We start from the raw sequence: 20970 nt of genomic DNA on the forward strand, positions 1-20970 counted from the left end.
ATCCTCGCGCCACCAGGTGGGGAATGTAATTTTAAAATGGGTGAAGTCAGCTAAGAGAGACCACTTTCATGTGTATAATTGCTCTCTCATCAGTGTAATCTCAACAGTTTCATTTCCTAGTCCAACCATTGCCTGCCTCTGCCCAGAAAGCTCTGCTATATTCATATAATTTCTTCTATAGAGAGGCAAAACCAATCCACAGTCAGTGACAGGCCACTAATAACTGTAGGATACAGCAGACTGCATAATGCCTGCCTTATATTTTTACTAATATCTTCAAAAAAACCACCCGGTTTGATGTGGAAGGATGCTTTTCAATGCAAATAGTTGTAAATTTGTGTAGTCTGTCTCAATCTCAAATGTTAATGAGCATTGAGAAACATGTAAAAACAAGATCCCAGTAATAAACCAGTGTAAATTTCAGTTACACTGCCGTTGATCAACAAATTTAGAAAACTCACTAACTTACTGCTTCCTTTCAGCACAATTCACTACCTCTCTGAAATAATCAAGAAGTTTCACAATCTACTTTCTTGGGTTGCTTATTCTATATTTTTGAAAATAAAGATATGGACATCCAGTTAACATTCAGCAACAGATTCATATTTCTTTGAATTTACAAACTTTCAAGCTTTTATGCATGCCAACTTTATACAACATTGCTTAGCAATGCCAAACATACTAAATTTGAAAAATAACTTATGGTCCCTAGCACTGTAATAAGATATTGTTCCAGAATACATGAAAAACTGCCACCAACTCACTTCTAATTCACCCTTGCCACATATGAATATAAATCAAATTACATTTTTAAAGGTTTATTCTATTGTTGTTTACTCATATTGCATTGTTAAACAAAACCAAACAAACAAACACCTTCTTCATACCTAAATCATGAAATACCCAAGGCAAAAGCATGTTCAGAGCACAAGGTCCTCTTCTCAATTCCTAAGTGCAAAGAGGCACTTGTAACTACTTTTTTCCTACATCAAAAATTTAGACCACAAATGAAACTGTGAAGATCACAACAGCCTCATGTGGGGTAAGTTGTTTAGGCTGTATATTCAAAAGATACTGAAAGCCAAGATGGTGTCTTGCTTCTGCTGTTTCCAGTCACTCTCTTTCACCAGGGTCTGCTCTCCTGTGCCAGCACAAGTACTTCTACAGCTGCTTTACACATCAAAGACCTAAAATATTTTTAAGCCAGCTCAGTTCTCTAATCTAGTTCATCATTATATGTTTACCTAAATGCTTGTGGTTGCCCTGGAGTATGGCTGGTTTAGGTTGGGTGGTTGCTGTCACAATTGCATTTTTTTGCCTTGAATCATTTCATTGACACAGTTTATGTCACAGCCTCAGAAACAACTGGTACTGGCAGAAGTTTGGGAGGTTTTTTCCTGTGGAAGAGAGATACTAAATAGAACTGCCAAAGAGTCAGCTTTAGAAATATAAAATCAGCTTTCACTGAAACACAGCTTTCAGTTTTACCCTTAGCTCATAATGCTGAACTGAAACTCTCTTTTACCTTTACTAAGAAAAATTAAGTCAATCAAAATATAACCATACAAGAAAATGGATAAAAAACTTCAGCCTATCTATTACCAGTTCCTTTTTATGGGCATAAAGCCTAGATAAAAAGCTGGTGAAAGGAACAGAAGAATATTATTGTCAGGACTTGTTTTCATACTCAGAAGACTAGCAAGTTATATTCAACTACTACACATTCTCCCATCTTTGAACTCTGTACCTTTTCTGCAAGAGTGTACATCTCTGGCAGACAGACCTGTTTTTTTGTGGCAACTTTACACTTTCACTGTTTTTACACATATGAACTTCTAGTGCTAGAGAAAACAAATGCTAAATATCAGCCCTTTCTGAATTTCATAGAGCAATGCAGCTCATTACACAAGTGTCTTCTTAAAACTATCTTTAAAACCAAAGGATATATTTCACATATATTTCCTGATTATGTTTCCAAGGGACATCCATTTCTAAATGTTCCCATGTCTGAATACACAGAAAACAACACCCTCCAACAACTCCCAGGTATGGCAATTGTTTACTTGCTAGGACACCACTTGCTAGGACACATTGGCTTAAGTATCAATAGCAGGTAGAACAAGAAAAGAATTCTCATTATGTAAAATGTCATAGGTTGAAAGCATGAGAGACATCAATATGGCAACTTTCTGAATATGTGGCTTTGCCAGAAACAGTGTTGCTAATCCAATCTATGTTTAATTTGGCATTGTGGAACAACAAATTCAACAAAAAACCCACAAAGACAAAACAAACAAAGAAAAGAAAACACAACCTTCCCCCCCCCCAAAAAAAAAAAACAAACACAAAACTAAACATAATAGAATCTGTTTTACACTCTGTAAACTAAAGTCCCTACAACTGTGAACATTCTCGTTGATTTTTTACATATATGTGTGTGTATGTGCATGTCCTTGTGTGTCTCAGTATATATATGCATATATATGTACATGCACATATGTGTGTATGCATATATACACAGTACTACTGCTCAAAGATGTATTTTGGATCTCTAGAATTTTCCAGACAGAATGTTTCATTTCAGAAACGAAGAGGCTTGGGAGCACTTAGAGAGTACAGTACTATTGAGTTACATTGGCTATAAAAATTGGGAGAACTCTTAACATAATCCGAAGGCCCATGTCTCAACATTTAGGTATCTATTACAAGTAGATCACAAATATCAGAGTTTCATGGGCTGTGATGTGCATTTACCCTCAACTGAAGCACTTCTATACACTTCTTTAAAAGTTACACAATGTGCTGGTTTGGGCTGATGTAGATTTAACTTTCTTTACAGTGGCTGGAATTGGCTGTGTTTTGGGTTTGTGCTGAACACCGTCATGGTAAATAGGGAAATGTGTTTGTTACTGCTGAGCAGGGCTTACACACAGCCAAGGCCCCTTCTGCTTTATGTACTGCCATGCTGGAAAGGAAATTGGGAGTGCATGGGAGGCTGGAAAGAGACAGAATGGGACAGGTGACCCAAAGTGACCAAAGGGATATTCCAGACTATATGACATCATTCTTTGTACATACAGAAGGAGGAACGGGGGACATTTGGAATGACGACAGTTGTCTGCCCAAGTAACTGTTACATGTGATAGGGCCCTGCTCTCCTGGGGATGGCTGAACACCTGCCTGCCCATGGGAAGCAGTGAAATCCTTGCTTTGCTTTGCTTGCATGCACAGCTTTTGCTTTCCCTATTAAACTGCCTTTATTTCAACCCATGAGTTTTTCAGCTTTCACACTCCTGATTCTCTCCCCAGTACAACTGGTGGCTGCATAGACTTGCTTGATGGCCGGGGTTAAATCATGACACAAATCTATTGGCAATGTGTTTTACCCTTCATCAGGATAGGGTGCATAGGCATATTGGGAAAATGTCCCATAAAGATACAATTCTGTTTGAATTTGGCCTTCTCCTCTATATACTGTATCTGTCCATCTGGAGAAAAAACTTACTGGGAGTCAGTGTGGAAAAATACTATTCTCTCTAGGCCTTCATTTAAAAAAAAAAAAATTGTGTCAAGGACAATTTTAAAAGCCTTGCAGCCTCTATTTGAAAAGTTCATGTTTACATCAAGCCAATTCTTTCTTCAGTTGTATAACTGTTACTAAAGAATGTCACAAAGTACCACCTTTCACACTGGGATAAAAATACACTTATCTAATTAAACTTAAAATGTGCACAGCTGTTTCAACATTATTTTGCTTCTGAATTTTCAAGAGTATTATATGCATCTTTGACTAAGTTATAAGAAGAAATCACAGTACCATTAATTTGTAATTTATTGTTCCAGTATTACATACAGAACTGCTGGGAGGCTTAAAACAGAAAAACACATTAAAGTTGTAATTTATATCTGTTATTCCTTCAGACACATCATGGAACAAGATGAAGTATAAAACAACACGAGGAAGTATAAGCTGCATTCTGAACCTTAAAGAAACCAAAATTTCCTTTTGATATGATTTATTATTTATATTATCAAAATAAGAGTCACTGCATGGTCCACCCATGGGATGTTATACCATTTATACAAAAATACCTATCAAATTGTCAAGCTGTCAGTTTTAAAAGAAATGCTGTAGACAAATTGTGGCAAATGCTGTAGACAATTAGCTGTGGCAAATGCTATCCATACATATAAAAACCTGAACCACTCATATTCTAAAAAGGTACTCCTAACATGCATCTGCAGATTCTTCTAAGAAGAGTTTCCCTCCAACTAGAGATGTTTTTTAGTGAATTAATATCCCAATTTCCCATAAAATATTTCAGGAATTGCCATAAGTCTGTAACTGTATAACAGAACAAGAAAATATTTTTTTCCCTTTTATCTATGGAACAGAAATCTGAACAGTTAAAAAATGGTAAAGGATTTTGCTTTTTGAGATACATGCTTTTGGAATAAACTTCATTCAGTGCTTTTATCATGATTAAAAGCTGGATAACAAAGTTTATCAAGAAATTGCATGAATATTTACATTTTTGAGGGAGACATGGAAAAGTAAGTATCTGCAAAAAGACAACACAAGCAATAGCAAATCCTATTCTACAACAACTCTAAAATAAACCAAGATCTTTGATAACTGATTTCAAAGAAGGTGTCAATTTCATCTAACTTTAAACTCCTCTAAGAGATTTATGCTAAGATCCCTCTGTAGCAAATGAAGAGAGATAGACACACCAGTTGGTTGATTCATCAACTAAACATAACTGTTTAAGGTAGATGGGATGAAATTCATTATCAGAATGCCCATTTTTTCCATTACTTTCAGTAATCATTACTTTCAATAATCTAGCTGCTTGAGTAAGATGCCCAGCTTTTAAATTGCTGCATATAAGCAAGATGAATCCCAGCCACATAGAGACTTGTTTCTGACAGTAACTTGTGTCTCACAGTAAGGTATGAATTAGATGACTTTGCAAGTATTTGGATTTGCTGGAAACTAATACATAATATAATTAACTAATAACAACTCTTCTGTCTAGCAATCACATTCAGTACGGTTTAAATGGAAAAATAAAAACAACCAGGAAAAAAAGCAGACAGATGAAAATTTTACCTAATAAGATGGGGATTTCATTGTTTTCTTTTGCATAGAATTTAAAATTCTCCAATCTAAATAAAATCTGGATCTGTTGATCCAGATGCCCCCAACAACCATGACAAAGGTCAATAGGTTAAATAAACACACAGGCTTATAACACAATAATCTATACATATTTTATTGTATTTTTTATTAAAATGTATTGCTTCCTACCTCACTTACTGAAAAAGTAAGGTTACATCAACTGGAAAAGTAAGGTTACATGGGAAACTGAGCAAAGACTAAAGAGAAGGAAGAGATTTGAGACATCACCTCATTCTGTTCAGCCCACTAACAAACCCCAGCAATGGGCATCCTTGAGAAATAGATCAGAAGCAAAATAAGACAAGACATCCAAATGGAACTGTCACATGATCCTCCAATGAGAAAAACATTTAATTCCACAGCTTTCTTCTCCAAATTATCTCTAAAAATCCTTTTCAGGATAAACTAAAGCTTTTATAAGTTCTCCTTGAGATGGGAAGTAGAAAGAGAATCAACATACACATTAATTTGTAAATAATAATCAACAAAACCCACCCACAAATTACATTTACATATCCTCTTCTCTCAATTTAATAACTTGGCACATTGCTCTCCATAAAAATACACAGACTAGTTGTCTGCGAGTGGGATCACATAGTTAGTAACACTGTACTCTCTCTCTAGTCATAAAATCATTTACCCCTGCTTGTGTAGATTAAATTGTGTAGAACCTAGAGAGATACTGGGCAGTAACCCAGGAAAACAGCTTTCTTCAGCAGAATAAATAGCAAATGCAGACATATGAGTCTGTCTGAAACCATGGAGTATTTAAATTCAAACTCTTTCAGTTGGAATACATAGAACAAACCAAGGAAAGACTAAGTTTGAACAATCCTTGATAGAGCTTTGAAATCTGGCTTCTATGAAAAAGCAAGCAACTGAACCAAGGCCACACAAGAAACTCAACCCAAGACCCAAATGAAAAGAGCAAACAGCTTTAACTGACCATCAAAGAAATGGTAAAATAGCAAAGAGGCTCTTTAGGAAACATCCAAGACAGCAAGATGACACATAGTGGCACAAGAAATTCAAACAGCACACTATATACTGAACAGCAACGTAAAGAAGAACAAGAAATAGTAAGATTTAGAAATAGTAAGGATTTGCTAAGGTACTGATACAGCTAAAAACTTGCATATAGAATAGAATGGAAAAGTTTATTTAGAAATAAACTCACCAAAACTACTCTAAGTCCTGCAGTTCAGGTGTCATAAGAACACAGTTTATCTTAATGTAGCTCATTTAACATTCTTAAAATAAAAATGAAAGAAGAATTTCAGCAAACAAATGCCAGTAACATTGGACTAAAAGACATTTAGAAGATGATAAATTAGGCTGATTAAATGACTAATCTTATTCTGTTGAAAGTATTCGTTCATTATCATTATTATCTCTTCCAAAGAGATAATAATATAATGATTATTATAGATGAAAATAATTGCTGTACAACTTGTATAAGTTTTAAGAAATAATTATTTCTGAGCAGTACATTGTTGATTTATAATGTATTATGGTAGTAAAGCAGTACTAGTTTTTTCCCTCAAGGTAGCAGTCTAAAGTCACCATGGAGCCTATAAAATTATTAGATGCTACATCCCATCCCTCAGCATTAAAGTAACTCTTTAGAAGCTGGATCAGCACCATTCACTTGATAGAAAAGAAGTACAGAAAACTGTTTTCACATTCCCTTTCATGTAAACAACTTGTGCTGTGACTTTAAGCTACTTACAAGCCCTTGTGAGTACAACTCTACTCAGGATACGAAAAATACATAATATGGACTAGTCCATGTTACTTATAGTGTGGCTGGTCGTCTTTTAGTCCAAGATTTTTTTTTCCTCCTTCCTTTTCCTTCCTGTCTAGTATTAAGTTATCTCTTATGGTGAGAATTGTATAATTGCCACTGGAACATTTTTCTGGAGATAAATACAGATATCTACATGCTTTCTTACTTTGTTTCACATAATTCCAGTTTTACTCCCAAGTATAATGCTATCTCACACACAACATGGTATTAAGTATATTTCAAATGTCAGGTGACAGTAAACTAGACAAACTTCTTATTTAATAAAAACTATATAAAATTAAATCATTTGAACATCTTTTTGTAAGGCAGTCTCTGTCAAGTACTTATAATGTTCTTCCTTGATGTTTTTCCAGGTGTCTTTTTAGTCACCAGGTGCTCACAATGAAACATAATGTTCTAAACAGAGCTGCCCCATGGGTTACACATAGGGACAGCGCTGCCTGTCTGTCCAACCTATATTCTCCCTGTGGATTCCATCTCTAATTGGACTGGACTTTTTGCTGATACACAGTATTATAAACTTATGTCTACACTACAACCAAATTTTCACAATTGTATTTCATTTCTATCTTTCATTCTCAGAGTGAACACTTGTATTAAACAACTTTCAGAAGATCCTCTGGTAAAAAAATCAGTATTGATGTACTGAAAGGATTATTTAACTTTTGTTACCTTTCTATTCAAATCAACAAATCCCCTCCAGGAGCCATCTGTTCCATGAATGGCAAAACTAGCACAAGACCAATTTTCCACTAGTTTTCTGTTTCCTCTCACCATTACACAATACCTTCAGTTTCCTATTCTCTGGGTTGTCTAAACATACCAAACTGCTGTTACACAACAGCATATACTGCAGCTTATTTTGGAAATTTGGAAAAATTCAGCTGAGTTTAAAAACTTTTCTCACCAAGACTGAATTGTTTCACTACTTGATATCCATCACCAAATTTTCACAAACATTGAAAGAAGTTAAACACTCAAACATGCTTGAAATTAGTGAAATGTTTCAGATTCTATTTTTGGAGGAATAAAGTACTGCTGGGAAATCTCATAATCAGTTTGACCATATAGCATCATAAAGGCTAAAAAAGTATTTCTGAAAATACAACACACTCCCTCATCTTAAATTACCTTTCCCAAAACAAAAATGCTTTAAGTGAAAATATTATGTCGCCATAATAAGCAATGCAGCTACTGCAGGTCTCTACATGAGAAATCATACCAGACTATTGATTTATGCAATGCTGTCACAAGATATGGTTATAAAGAGAAGCAGTGACCAGTACTAGAAAAGAAATCTGGTTAACATAATACAGTACACAGACCCAGTGTGTAGTCCATAAACATAAATGAAGATCAAGGAATATTTTCTCCTCCACAGCAGAGAAGATGAGGGAGTAAAAATAATACCTCCAATTACCACTGAAATGGGAGTTTCCTCAAAACACCAGAGCAAGAAAACTCCCCAACACTGGCACAAAAAGCTAAATAAACAACATTGTTCTGTGCATCAGTTTTCTAACATTTGAAAACAATTTTGTTTCAGAAAGATCAAGTTAGCTCACCAACTAAGGTAGAACTTTCTTGCCTGCTTCTTAATGACACCTAAGGGATCTACTCATAGTTTCTCAACAGCTTTTAAAGATCAGTCAAGTTCTCAAGCAATTATGATGGGACTCTCGATTCCATCCAATCTCAAAATTAAGTTAATTTCCCAGAGTTCATCTAAATTGTCTCTATACATATACAATTATATACATCTCTTGATCTGCTGGCAATATATCCTCTCTTCCTAAATCACAATCCTTTTTTTGAAACAAAGAAATGGAAGGTATAATTGAAAGGAAACATCATTCTCTATAACCATGGACAATTGCTGTGTCTCTTCTGGGAAGGCCTTTAAGACAGCACAATAATAAAGACTGTCACCACTAACTTGGAGCAGATTGTTTCTAGTGACTTATGAGCTGGGAAAAGACTTCAGGATTCATTGCCAATTCCCTAAAGCAGTCTTTTCCTCAACTTTTAATGTATTAAGTGTAAACACATCTGTTTAATACATTTGGTATTCTAAACACACACACTGCTGGATTTTTTAGTTCAGGGAGATAACCAATTAAAAGGAATTTAATTAGTGTGATAGCAGAATGCAACCTAGTATGAAGTAAAATTAAAAACCATCACAATTACAAAGCATAATTATATAAGCCCCTCTCTAAACAAAAAACAGTGTCTGCAGTTATTTTATGATGACACAAGGTTCAAAAAATTGCATTACCAAATTGATTCAGCCAAGCCCAAATACAAACATGTTTGGTACATACAGTGATGTGTTTTTATCTGAACCATTTTGCATAATATTGCTTAGTCAAATTTAAACAATAAGCATCAAATGCTACTTTTGATATTTATTGTCTTGTTTCTGCACTGTACTGTCTGCTCAAAGAAGGGTGGGTGGCATCTCAAACTACTCAAAACTATTACCTGTCAATTCAGAAGAAAGCTATTTCTGCCATTCTAAGAAGAAAACAATCTCTCACTTCTCTTTCTCTTTTTGGTTTGGGAGGTTTTTTTGTGCATTGATAGGTAGGCACGTTTTAAATTTTTTTAATAGCCTTTAACATCTACTTAAATCATACAAAAAAGCACCATTAAAAAGTCTAGTCCAAGCACTGCTTAAATCTATAGGGTCTGATTTCTCCTTCAAGACTTGTGCTAAAATACTCTGTCAGTTCATCTTATTCCTTGTGAACAGGCTTCCATTTCAAAAAGCCCACTGTCACACCCAGAACTAACCAAGCACCTTGAAGGTGGCCTCCAGTGCATGGTGCTGTTTGCAAAGCCTCTTTAGCACTCTTAAATTATTATGACATTGGAAGGACTAATATCTTAGCCTGTCATTTTAAATATTACTCAAGCATATATTTTAAATACAAAGACATCTGTACTCTATCCTTGTTCTCCTTCCTGACTGCAGACAGACAAGGATCACTGCTTCCATGATTTTGCCTGTGGAGTACTGCAACCTGTAAGGGACCTGTTGAGAGACTGCAACCTGTAAGGGACATTTTATCCTCAATCCTGCATCCAAATAACTGGACAAAGAGGTAGAAAAAGATCTGCCAAAGTTCTAGCTCAGATATGAACTTCCATGTACAAAGACAGGGTATAAGAATAATAATAAACATAGTATAAGCAAAAATTATATTTTAAAAAGTATTTAAATATACAGAACACTATTCTCAAACAAAAATTTCCTGCAAAATATTAAAAACCCAAAAGATATCAGTGAAAACATATTAGGCATCTAACAGAGGAAAAAGAAGAAATAAATGTAGATGGGATAAGAAAAATTACAATTCAGTATGCCTGAGGGCCATGGCAGCATGGTTTTGACACCTGACACCTCTATTTTTAAACTGATGTTTAAAAGAGCAGAATAAATTCTCATCAACAGTTTCTCTTCCCAGCTGTAAGTGAACAAAACAAATTAATTATTTCAGAGAAGCTGAAAAAAAGATGGCACATAACTTGTTACACCAAACTCTTACTACACTTTATATACCCCAACTATCACTCATAGATCCAATGTCACTCAGAGATTGTGCAACGCTTCAGGAATATTTGGAAAAGCAATTAAGGCAGCCTTGCAATCCCCTTACCTTTGCTCACTAAGATCTATAAGCATGTCTTCCAAGGTATGTGACTTGAATATTTAACATATTACAAGGTCTCACTCTTGAAGCCATTTTAGGATTTAGGGATTTCTAGGGAATAAGTGTCAATCATTATCATTCTGGCACTAGGAATTCACAAGCAACAATTTCAAAAATGGCAAAATGAATTATGTTCAACTGCCAAATGCCTGAGTTCTTGACTCTTAATTCAGAGGAACAACCAGCAGCTCCCCTCATGGCTTGGACCTTTTAATCAGTTATCACAGCCTGCAGGCCAAACATTCTCACAGGTGTAAGGCCTTCACATGTGGTGGTGGTAATTGATACTGTTTACATACACCTTTTTATAATTTAAACACCCATTTCCTTATCTATAAGGGTATTCTATATATAGATGAATAAGTTACTACATTACTGCAGCTCGTTCATTTTTGCACCAACTTAACCCACAGTAACCAACAAGTGTTAAGAACAGGCAACATCAAAACAGGGAGGCAACCAACTATAGCTAGCGACTTGCACCTTGTTCCTAATTCCATTGCGACTTCCCTGTCTGCTCCAAGAGTAACTATGAAGAAGGAAGTCACTGGACTAAAAGTTACATGCAGGAGTACTTACCACAAATATAGGATTACCTATTATTATAGGATAATAGGATTACCTAGAGGTAATATATAAACACCTAGATAGATAGATAGATATACCTATTTATATATATGTCTTTAAACACCTATAGGATTACCTATATTATAGGATACCACTACTTATGCAAGTTTGCAGATTTCTTGCCTTCACTTTGCAAGACCAAAGTCAGCTACAATAATAAAAAAAAGGAACAAAAAGATTCACATCTCAATAGCCACCACCTCCACTGATTGATGACAATCAGTGCTCAGTCACAACAGCTGAAAAGCTGGGGGAGGGTGGAAGGGAGGTTTGGGATTTTTTATCTTTTACTTTTCACAGAACTGGACTATAATATCTTTTTATCTCCACATTCATCAGCAACTTACACTTGAATTAGGCCTATCTGCTTTAAAAATACCATAAGCACACTTCTGATGGTTTCAGTGTAAACTATATGACCAGTTTCAGGTTTCTATTAATATATTTCAATAAACTGTATGACAATGCTATGTATCTAATAAGCAGTGATCTCATATTAATCTCTAATAATCTAAATCTATGGTAATTAGTTTTCTTTCCTTGAAATTATGACAATTGGGAAGGGTGGACTTTCCAAGAAATTTAATTTCAAAGGAGCATGGGGGCAGGGGGGGGTCTAATAGCTTGGTAGTTCATGTTCAAAAATGAAATTTGGTAAGAAATAATAGTGACTCTTAGCCTTAGCTTGTGAAAAAAGCTGTAGATTTAGATGATCATGTAATTATGTTAATAAAGTGCCTTGTGTAATTATCAGGTAGTCTTTGACAAAATGGCACACACACTCTTTAGAGATTATATTTTTAATCAAAGTTCCATGCAAACAGTTCAAGTTTGTTTTTTCCAATTCAATATTCTACTGCTGCCTCCACACAACAATGCAGTTAAGATACATCATACTTCATTAAGTCCAAGCACAAAGAGCAGAAAACATTATTGTACTTCATAAATCCTGTTAATAACTTTTGTATTGCAATGCTACTTCAGAAGAAGATTTTTGTTGTAAGTAACAAATCACAATGTTTAAAATATTCTAAGAACTTCTGTTCTACTTGGACACAGCCCATAGCATGCCTATTCCAATTGCTTTCACTCTGACACAATTCATAAAAATTTTATTTCAAAATGTTACTACCCATCAAAAGAAGCTGGAGATGAGAAGAAATACAGGTAAGAAAAATTAGTTTCTGTTGGTTCTTGCTCAATGCAAGCCTTCAGGGTCTGAAAAGGAGCAGTTCTTGAATTCAGAAAGGGCCTTTGATAAGAAAGCCAAATCTAGACGCTCAAGCCACAGATCATTTTTCTTTGAACAAAATGTCCAAAGAAGGACTAGCTCTGCAGTGCTTGGAAAATGTAAGTAGAAAGAATGCTAAATTCACAGGATAACCAAGAAGCCTCCCTTTTCTCTTGAGTTAAGGCAGTCCTCAGGCAGCTCACTACAAGAAATATCAATCCCCAGAGGACCAGAGTTTTTTGCAGTGTTGATACTTCCCTGTATTAATTGGGCTGAATCATTCTAAATTCCTTTCTTCAGAAGTCTTCAAATAATATTTGATGAAGGAAGAGTATTGAGACACTACAACAATTCATAAATTCAGTTCCTGTTAAGATATTTAGTAAAAGAAAGAAGGCAGCTGAACATCTCAGTTCTGAAAAAAAAAAGCAGTTTATTTTAACACAACATGAGTGATTATGGAGAAATAAAGAAAGCAAGGGAAAAATCAGCCAGATGGAGTAAGTATATTCTCTTCATTTTAAGCTCAAGTCCTCAGAAATGGAGGGATAAAACCCTTTCAGTGGCAATTACTTTTTCCAAAATCAGCTAAACTTTGTTGATACCAGCAAGAAACTCCTACATAAAACTGGTGCTGCCAGAGCTAAGGAATGTAAAGCCCAGGACAATCTGCTTTACATTAAGCATAATTTTTTTTTCTTAGCTTTTTCAAGCCTATAATAGAGATTCAAATGAAAAAGAGCTGCCAACTGTTGAACTACCTCAAACTAGTGGCATTGCTTCTTTTAATTTATTTAAGCATTTCTCTTAATAAATAAATTGGTCTAAAACTTTTAATATTCCATGATTATTTGGTATGTGATGCCAAAATTTCCTACAATGACTAACAAACAAATGAAATAACTTCTAAGAACTGTGACAGGCCTGTCTCATGTATCATTAAATGAAGGTATGACAAAATAGGAAGGTGACCCCTATTAATTAGTTTTATTTTAATTTTTTAAAATTTGTTTAAAAATAGTCAAACAACTATACAAGACAATCCTCAAACAGGAAGAAAAATTAAAATAATATGATGTAGTCATAATCCTTTAGATTCTGATCACCCTCCTTCACTTTTTTCACTTGTTTACACTATGTTTAGAGGTGCAGAATAAGTCATAATGAAGCAAGGTGGTTTCAAAAAAGATTAAAAATCTGTGGAAGAGGGCATGAAGGAAAGACAGAACTATGAAAATAGGATTAGGTTTACTTAGCTAGTATCTTAATCTTCTATTTAATGGTCTCTGCAGTTTTCATGATGGCCAAATTACAAAAACTTTCCAAATCTTAGCAGTCTTCCAATGAACATTTTCGATACCTGCAATGTGTTTTTTATTACTCTTTTTATTAAGAGAATCTGGATTTTCATTTGCTGTTTCATTTCCCAAAATTCTCACCTAAATTTATCTTTTTCAATATAAACAAGACAAAAATTATCCGGATACAACTTAACAACACTGATTTCATATCTGCAAGTTTCTTGCCTTAATTTATATCTGAACCCCATTTGAAAATGCCATTAATTTCTCCTAAAATCAAATACAAAATGGATTGGATGTTCTTTTTTGCTCTCCAAAAGCAGAGCAAAAAAGAACATCAAATCCACCCCATCTGTGGACTTCAGACCTGCTCGCATCAGATTTTCACTGTGTAACCACTGAACAGTTTCTTCTTCTACCCTGAAGGGTTCAGGATGAGAGAAAAACCCTTTGCTTCTCTTCAGCAAGTTTGCAATTGTCATCAAGCAGATTTGTAAGCAACTTCCTGAGGTACAGCGATTTGGAGTATAAAATTATAACTTCATTTTCTATAAAAACAGATGCTAAAATCAAGATAATTTGCAATTTAATCAACAACAGTACATACTTATTCTACTTTTACCCATTAGTAGAATGTGAACAGAATTAACTTCTCATTCCCAAATAAATCTTTTAGCTATTCTATCATTCTTCTTTCTGTGTGCTTTTATTAATGCTTTGTAAACAATCTAGATTTGTAACTGCTAGATTTGTAACTGAAGCTTGTAACTCCTGCACTAGGAACCTAAGCACTGATCCACATCTAGAACTGAGATTTGTGGAGAGATGTGATCATGGTATTAATCCACCAATGATTTTCAGAAAGTTTGATTTACAACGTGAATATAAAAAAATAGAAGATTCCACTCAGCCTATTATGAAAATAACTTTAAAAATAAAGTACTACAAGGACTTCCTTGAACCTCAGTGTGAAGGGTAGCAATTCTGATTATGAATATTAGTTAAATGAGCCGTGTAATCTGCTAAAAAAATAGCACTGACTGATTCAAGAGAATCTGAGCAGTGACTAACATACAACAGACACTGATTATGTCCACTTTATCTCATGGCCACTGCTTCTCTGGGCATGGAACACAATCCAGAGCCAGTAAGTGTTTTATACAATGCACTCAAGCAAATATTCTGAATTATAAAACTAACAGGGAGCTTTCTTCCAGCACCCAGCAACTCTTTGAACTTTCCAAGTCACATTCATTTAACCATTCTAACACTCCATGGCTGCCTGCTATGATTAGAAGTTCATCCAACAGGTGAGTTGTCTCAAAACAAGCATTCTGCTGCTATATAATCCTAGGTTCAGACCCATACAGATCTTTCCAACTGCTATTTTATCATGTGAACTAAGCATTAAACAGAACATGCTTCCTAAAGCAGAGTAGGGTACCCCTCACAATTCTCCTTGATATCAGCTCTGAAAGGTGTCTGAAAGTGATTCCACACAGCCCTCTGACCATCAAGGTGCAAACCTTTCTGCAGCTAAATGACACTGAGGAAAAGTGATGATCTACAGAGTCTTCTGTTTTCTCCTACAAACAGATGCATCTATGGAGTATAGACAGAAATACACTGTGCTAGAACCAAAATACAGCTGCAGTAAAATATAGCTGCAATAAAAGCAGATACACATTTTCAATTTAGAACTGTAACTTCTCAATGTCTTATATAAAAAGGCTGGGCAGATTAAAAGGAAAGCCACTGATAATATTGGCTCAATCAATCTCAAAAACCCTATAACAAAACAACTTTCAACCAGGCTGCACCTAAAATTCCACCTTTTTTGTGTGTGTCTGACACAATACATGAGACTTTCAGTCTGACCAGAGATGTACAGTTTTGGTTGTACTTTTCTATCAATTTAGACTGAGATGTCTTACAAAATTGCAGGTTGGCATGATTTAATATTTATATTTTCATAGCATTGGTAGTTCAATCAATTATGATTAAATGCTGTACCAGAATAAGAGATGGCAGTTATGGACCCTTTCCTATGAAATTTATGTCAAAAATAAAACAGAAAATGAGTAGGGTGAGCACTTCTAGAGACTACAAAACAACAACATGGCTGAAGTTCTCTACAGTCAGAAACAGCCGGCTGGGATCAGATTGTAAATGTCTGTTTACAATTGCAACAACACACAACTTTATAGAGCCTGAAAAAGATTAGGATAATTCAAGTTTAATTGACATGTGTAAAAGATGGCCTGGGAAATACAAAAAAGTTATACCATTTTCACATTAGAATGAAGCACCTCCTGGGCTTAGAACTTTCATTTCTGTCTTGCATAAGTTCAAAAACAAAACAATAAAGAAAGATCTGAATAAAGAAAGTATCTAACCACACACATTACTTAAGAAAAAGAAAACACAGTGTGACTATAAATATTCAAAAATTCTTCAGAATATTATTGTAGAATAGCTTGGGTAGGAAGGGATGTTAAGATTATCTAGTTCCAAGCTCCCTGCCATGGGCTAGGACATTTTTCACTACACCAGGCAGCTCAGAGACCCATCTAACTTGACCTTGAATACTTCTAGGGACAAGGCATCCAGAACTTCTCTGATTCCAGAGCGCCACCACCCCCTGCCCCCATAAATAATTTCTTCCTCATATTTAATCTAAGTCTACTCTTTTCAGTTTGAAGCCATAGCCCCTTGTCCTGCAACTACAGGCCCTTGTAAAAAGTCCTTCTCCAGCTCTCTTATAGTCCCCTTTATGTTCAGAAAGGTGCACTAAGGTCTCCCCAGAGCTTTTTCTTCTCCAGGCTGAACAATCTCAACTCTTCAACCTTTCCTCATAGGGGAGGTGCTCCACTCCTCTAATCTGTGCAGTGGTTTTGGTTCGTCAGTTTCAGATCTCCCACGCAAAACCACCACAATCCTCTTCATAACCTTCCTCTGGATTGACTCCATCAGGTCCATGACCTTCTTGTGCTGAGGACCCAAGAGCTGGACACAGTACTTCAGGTAAGGTCTTATCAGAGAGTGAGGTATTATCTCAGGTGTTTCTTTTTCAATAAAACCTATACACATGATATTCAGAGTCCATCCCTATAAGAGGTCCCTCAAATTTAATCTTGCATTGTGCCAGGCCAGCTGCAGATTTCTTTGTATGAATTCTTGTTTTCTTTCACCAGAAGTCCCTGCCTACCAAGTTCTGCTGGAATTGTTCTACAAGTGCCACCTGTAGAACATTTCTCCATGAATTCAGGACAAATAAGCATAATTATTTAGCAGGTTTATTGTTTTCCACTCTGACAGCAAGGTGGGAGTGTCTCCCACTCTATGCATTCCTATCCTTTTCAACCAACGTAAAAGAAGAAACTGTGTAAGAGATCTTCAAGGGATTTGGAATATGAGTGGTCCCATTCTCATATAGAAGGTACAAAATGCCTATCTGTGAGTCCAAGAATTTTCTAAAAGCAGTTCATTGGTGTGGTTGTTGCCAAATTAAAGTCTGAATCTCTAAAAGGTCTTTCTCCATTATATTGATCACTTCACTAGTTTTTTTTTAATCAAAATACACCATAAGAGTCTGAAACAAAGGCACATCTCTAAAGACAATATTTTTAAAGAACATTAGTAACAGACAAATGATCTGCCTTTATTATACCGTCAGCCTGCAGATTCTTATAGCAATAGATTAACAAGAGTTACTATTTCCAGAAGGACTGATTGAGGAAAAGAAAATAGAGCAGTATTATAAGATTCTTTTATAAAGCAAAATAATTTCAGCCATATCCCACTTACAGTCACACAACACTGCTTCATAGGCAGTTTACTACTCTAGTAAGATCAAGGCAAGTTTGGGTCACTTTTCAGATTTGAAAGACTCCAGAAAATTGAATTCTCTCTATTTTGGATGAGCATGCAGCTTGTAAACACAGAAGCAACGTTTTTAGTAGATCTTAGAGCAGACCTTCTCTTTTTAAAAAGCTGACAGGAAAAATTAAATTCAGAGATTTCTCAGCATTTTAGCATATGCTTCACATTCATCTGACATTTTGTTGTAACTTTGTCATGGTTTAGCCCCAGCCAACAACCAAGTACCACACATTCAATTTCTCACCTTCCCCACTGGGAACGAGAATCACAAAAAAAGGAAATAAAACTCATGGGTCAATGTAAAAACAGTTTGACGACTGAAACAAAATAAAATATTATAATATTTCAGGATTATAGTATTATAATTTATATAAAATTATATACATATAATTGCTATTATTAGTAGCAATTGTAATTAAAAGAATGTGGGGCAGAATAAAACTCAAGAAAAAAAAATGATGCTCACTGCAGTTGCTTATCACCTGCTGAAAGATGCCCAGCCAGTCCACAAGTGGCCATTGGCACCTCCTGGCCAAATTATCCCAATGGTATGGAATATTCCTGGGGCTAGTTCCAGGCAGCCATTCTGGATGTACTCCCCAGCCCCAGCTCATTGTGCAGCTCCTTGCTGGCAGAGCATGGAAAACTGAAAAGTCCTTGATTTAGAGTATACAGTCCTCAGCAACAACTAAAACCTCAGCGTTATCAACATTACTGTCATCCTAAATTCAAAACACAGCACTGTACCAGCTACAAGAAAGAGAATTAACTCTATCCCAAACAAAATCAGGACAAACTTTCACCAAGAACACTTGAAATGTACTAAATGGACAGTACATTTATCCTCAGCTATGGTGAGACATAATCATTAAGATCACAAATGCTCCAGTCTTTGGCATACACAGACTGTTTGAGTTACAGCAATACCACAGCATGCATCTATACAGTACATATTAACCATCATCAGAGAGAAAGTAAATTCATCTTAATTTCATTAAGGTCGTAAAAAAGCAAGGCTTAATAAAATTCAGAAACAATAGATAAAAGTTCTTCAGCTCTCCCCAAAAATTCACTAGGTACTACACGTGTACTAGCTGTAGGACTAAATAAAGTGAGTGTTTGTTTAAATACTGAAATAGTTTTGAACTAATTGCTGTAGAAATGATCCAAATAAGTTTCTGTTCTTCCAATTTTCCTGAACTCCTGTAAATCTTTGACAGAAATATAAATGCTTTTCAAGGGCAATTTTGAGTTTATACTTGAAAGTACATTTAGACTTCTCCATATTTAGAATGGACTAAGGATAAGGAAAGGTTGTTGAGACAAGAGTGCCCCTCAGTGGCAGTAGTTGATATAAAATACAATTATATGATACTTTAAAATAATATTTTGAATATTTATTTTCATCACTCAAGGACAATTGCACCATTAAATCACATTCTTTCAAAACTGCATCATTACTAAGAATCTGAGGGGGTTTAGTGCATACAATTTCATAATGAATAAATTTAAATATGTAGATCACGAGGTAAAAATATTTACTATGAAACAACAGGTAACTATAGCTGAGTGTTTTGTGGATGGGTGTGCGTGTGTGTCTTCAGGTTACTGTTATAGTTAAAGAGAGATGGAATTTTGCATAAAGACTTCTCACAACAATTCTGCAGCATTCAAATTGTTTTCTTCAGTGTCATGAGCAGCAAGAAAACATGCAGTAGTTCTTTGAGAACTTTAAAAACTACAGGATCTGAATTTCCTGGAAGGCTTGCTCTGTGTACCAGGTTGTGTTAATTTGCTCAAAGACTAAAACTATGCCATGCTTTGTACTGCTGACACACATATTGGTTTCAAAGTCTGTCTTGGAACCTGTCTAGGTTCCTTCCTCCACCCTGTGGTGATTACAGAAGCATTACTCAAGAATATTCACTACTACAGACTTATACAAAAAGCACCTCACTGCAATTTCATGGCAGAATTGGAATGGAATAGACAGCTGTTACACTTTATATGCTCATTAGCACTTGTTCTCTAATCTAGTTATTTCTATCTTCTTGCTAATTTAGATAAAAACAGGCCTTGAAGCATAACTATAGTTTAAATATTTCAAGGCTAAATCATCTCTATCATATTTACCATCCATAGCTGCAAAAAATATAGCCATGGCTGATGACACAATATTTGCATCAGCGATTATTTTACTTCTGTGCTTGGGAAGGTCATGCAACAGGTCCTCCTAGAACCTATGCTAAGGCTCATGTAGGAGAGGGAGATGATTTGAGATGGTCAGCATGGCTTCAACAAGGACAAGTCCTTCCTGACCATAGTGACCTTCTATGAGCAACTGACTACATCAGTAGACAATGGAAGGACAACAAATGTCATTCATCAAGAGTTCTGAAAAGCCTTTGGCATGGTTTCCCAAAATAGTAATTAATGAGTGGACTGCTAAATGGATAAGAAATTGATTGGATGCTTTCATCCAGAGGGTAGTGATCAATGGCTCAAAGTCCCAATGGACACCAGTGACAAATAGTGTCCCTCAGGGATCCATACTGGGACCAGTGTTATTTAATATATACATTAATGACATAAATGGAGAGATCAGTCTAAATAAATTGCAGATGACACCAAGCTGAGGGGTGCAGTTGGCACACCTGGAGGATGGGATGCCATCCAGAGAGGCCTGGACAAGCTCAAGAAATGGGCCCATGGGAATCTCACTCAGTTTAACAAGACCAAGAGCAAGGTGCTGCACCTGGGTCAGGGCAGCCCCTGGTACCAACAGAGGCTGGGAATGAACAGATGGAGAGCAGCCCTGAAGAGAAGGACTCAGGGGTGCTGGTGGATGAGAGGACATGACCCAGCCATAGGCACTCACAGCACAGAAAGCCAAATGGCTCCTGGGCTGTGTCCAAAGCAGCATGGACAGCAGGGTGAGGAAGGGGATTCTGCCCCTCTGCTTCCCTCTGGTGAGACTCCACCTGGAGTGCCACATCCAGCTCTGGGGTCCCAGCATGGGAAGGTCATCAACCTCTTGGAGTGAGTCCAGAGGATTACCAACAAAATGATCAGAGGGATGGAGCACCTCTCCTGTTAGGGGGAGGCTGAGAGAATTTGTTTTTTTTCAGCCTGGAGAAGAGAAGGCTCTAGGGTGACCTAATAGTGGCTTTCCAGTACCTGAAGGGAGCCCCCGAGAAAGATGGAGAAGGACTTTTAACAACAAC

General features: G+C 36.0%; 1 protein-coding gene across 1 annotated transcript in view; it reads right to left on the reverse strand.

The window, feature by feature from the left end:
* Nucleotides 1-20970, reverse strand: part of NEK10 (NIMA related kinase 10) — a 78310-nt gene that overhangs the window by 38844 nt on the left and 18496 nt on the right. Inside the window, 2 exon segments of the mRNA XM_066555933.1 lie at nucleotides 757-776; nucleotides 11425-11480. Coding sequence (XP_066412030.1) covers nucleotides 757-776; nucleotides 11425-11480 — 76 coding nt within the window.

The sequence above is a fragment of the Molothrus aeneus genome, chromosome 1, assembly GCF_037042795.1.
Source record: "Molothrus aeneus isolate 106 chromosome 1, BPBGC_Maene_1.0, whole genome shotgun sequence".
NCBI lineage: Eukaryota > Metazoa > Chordata > Aves > Passeriformes > Icteridae > Molothrus > Molothrus aeneus.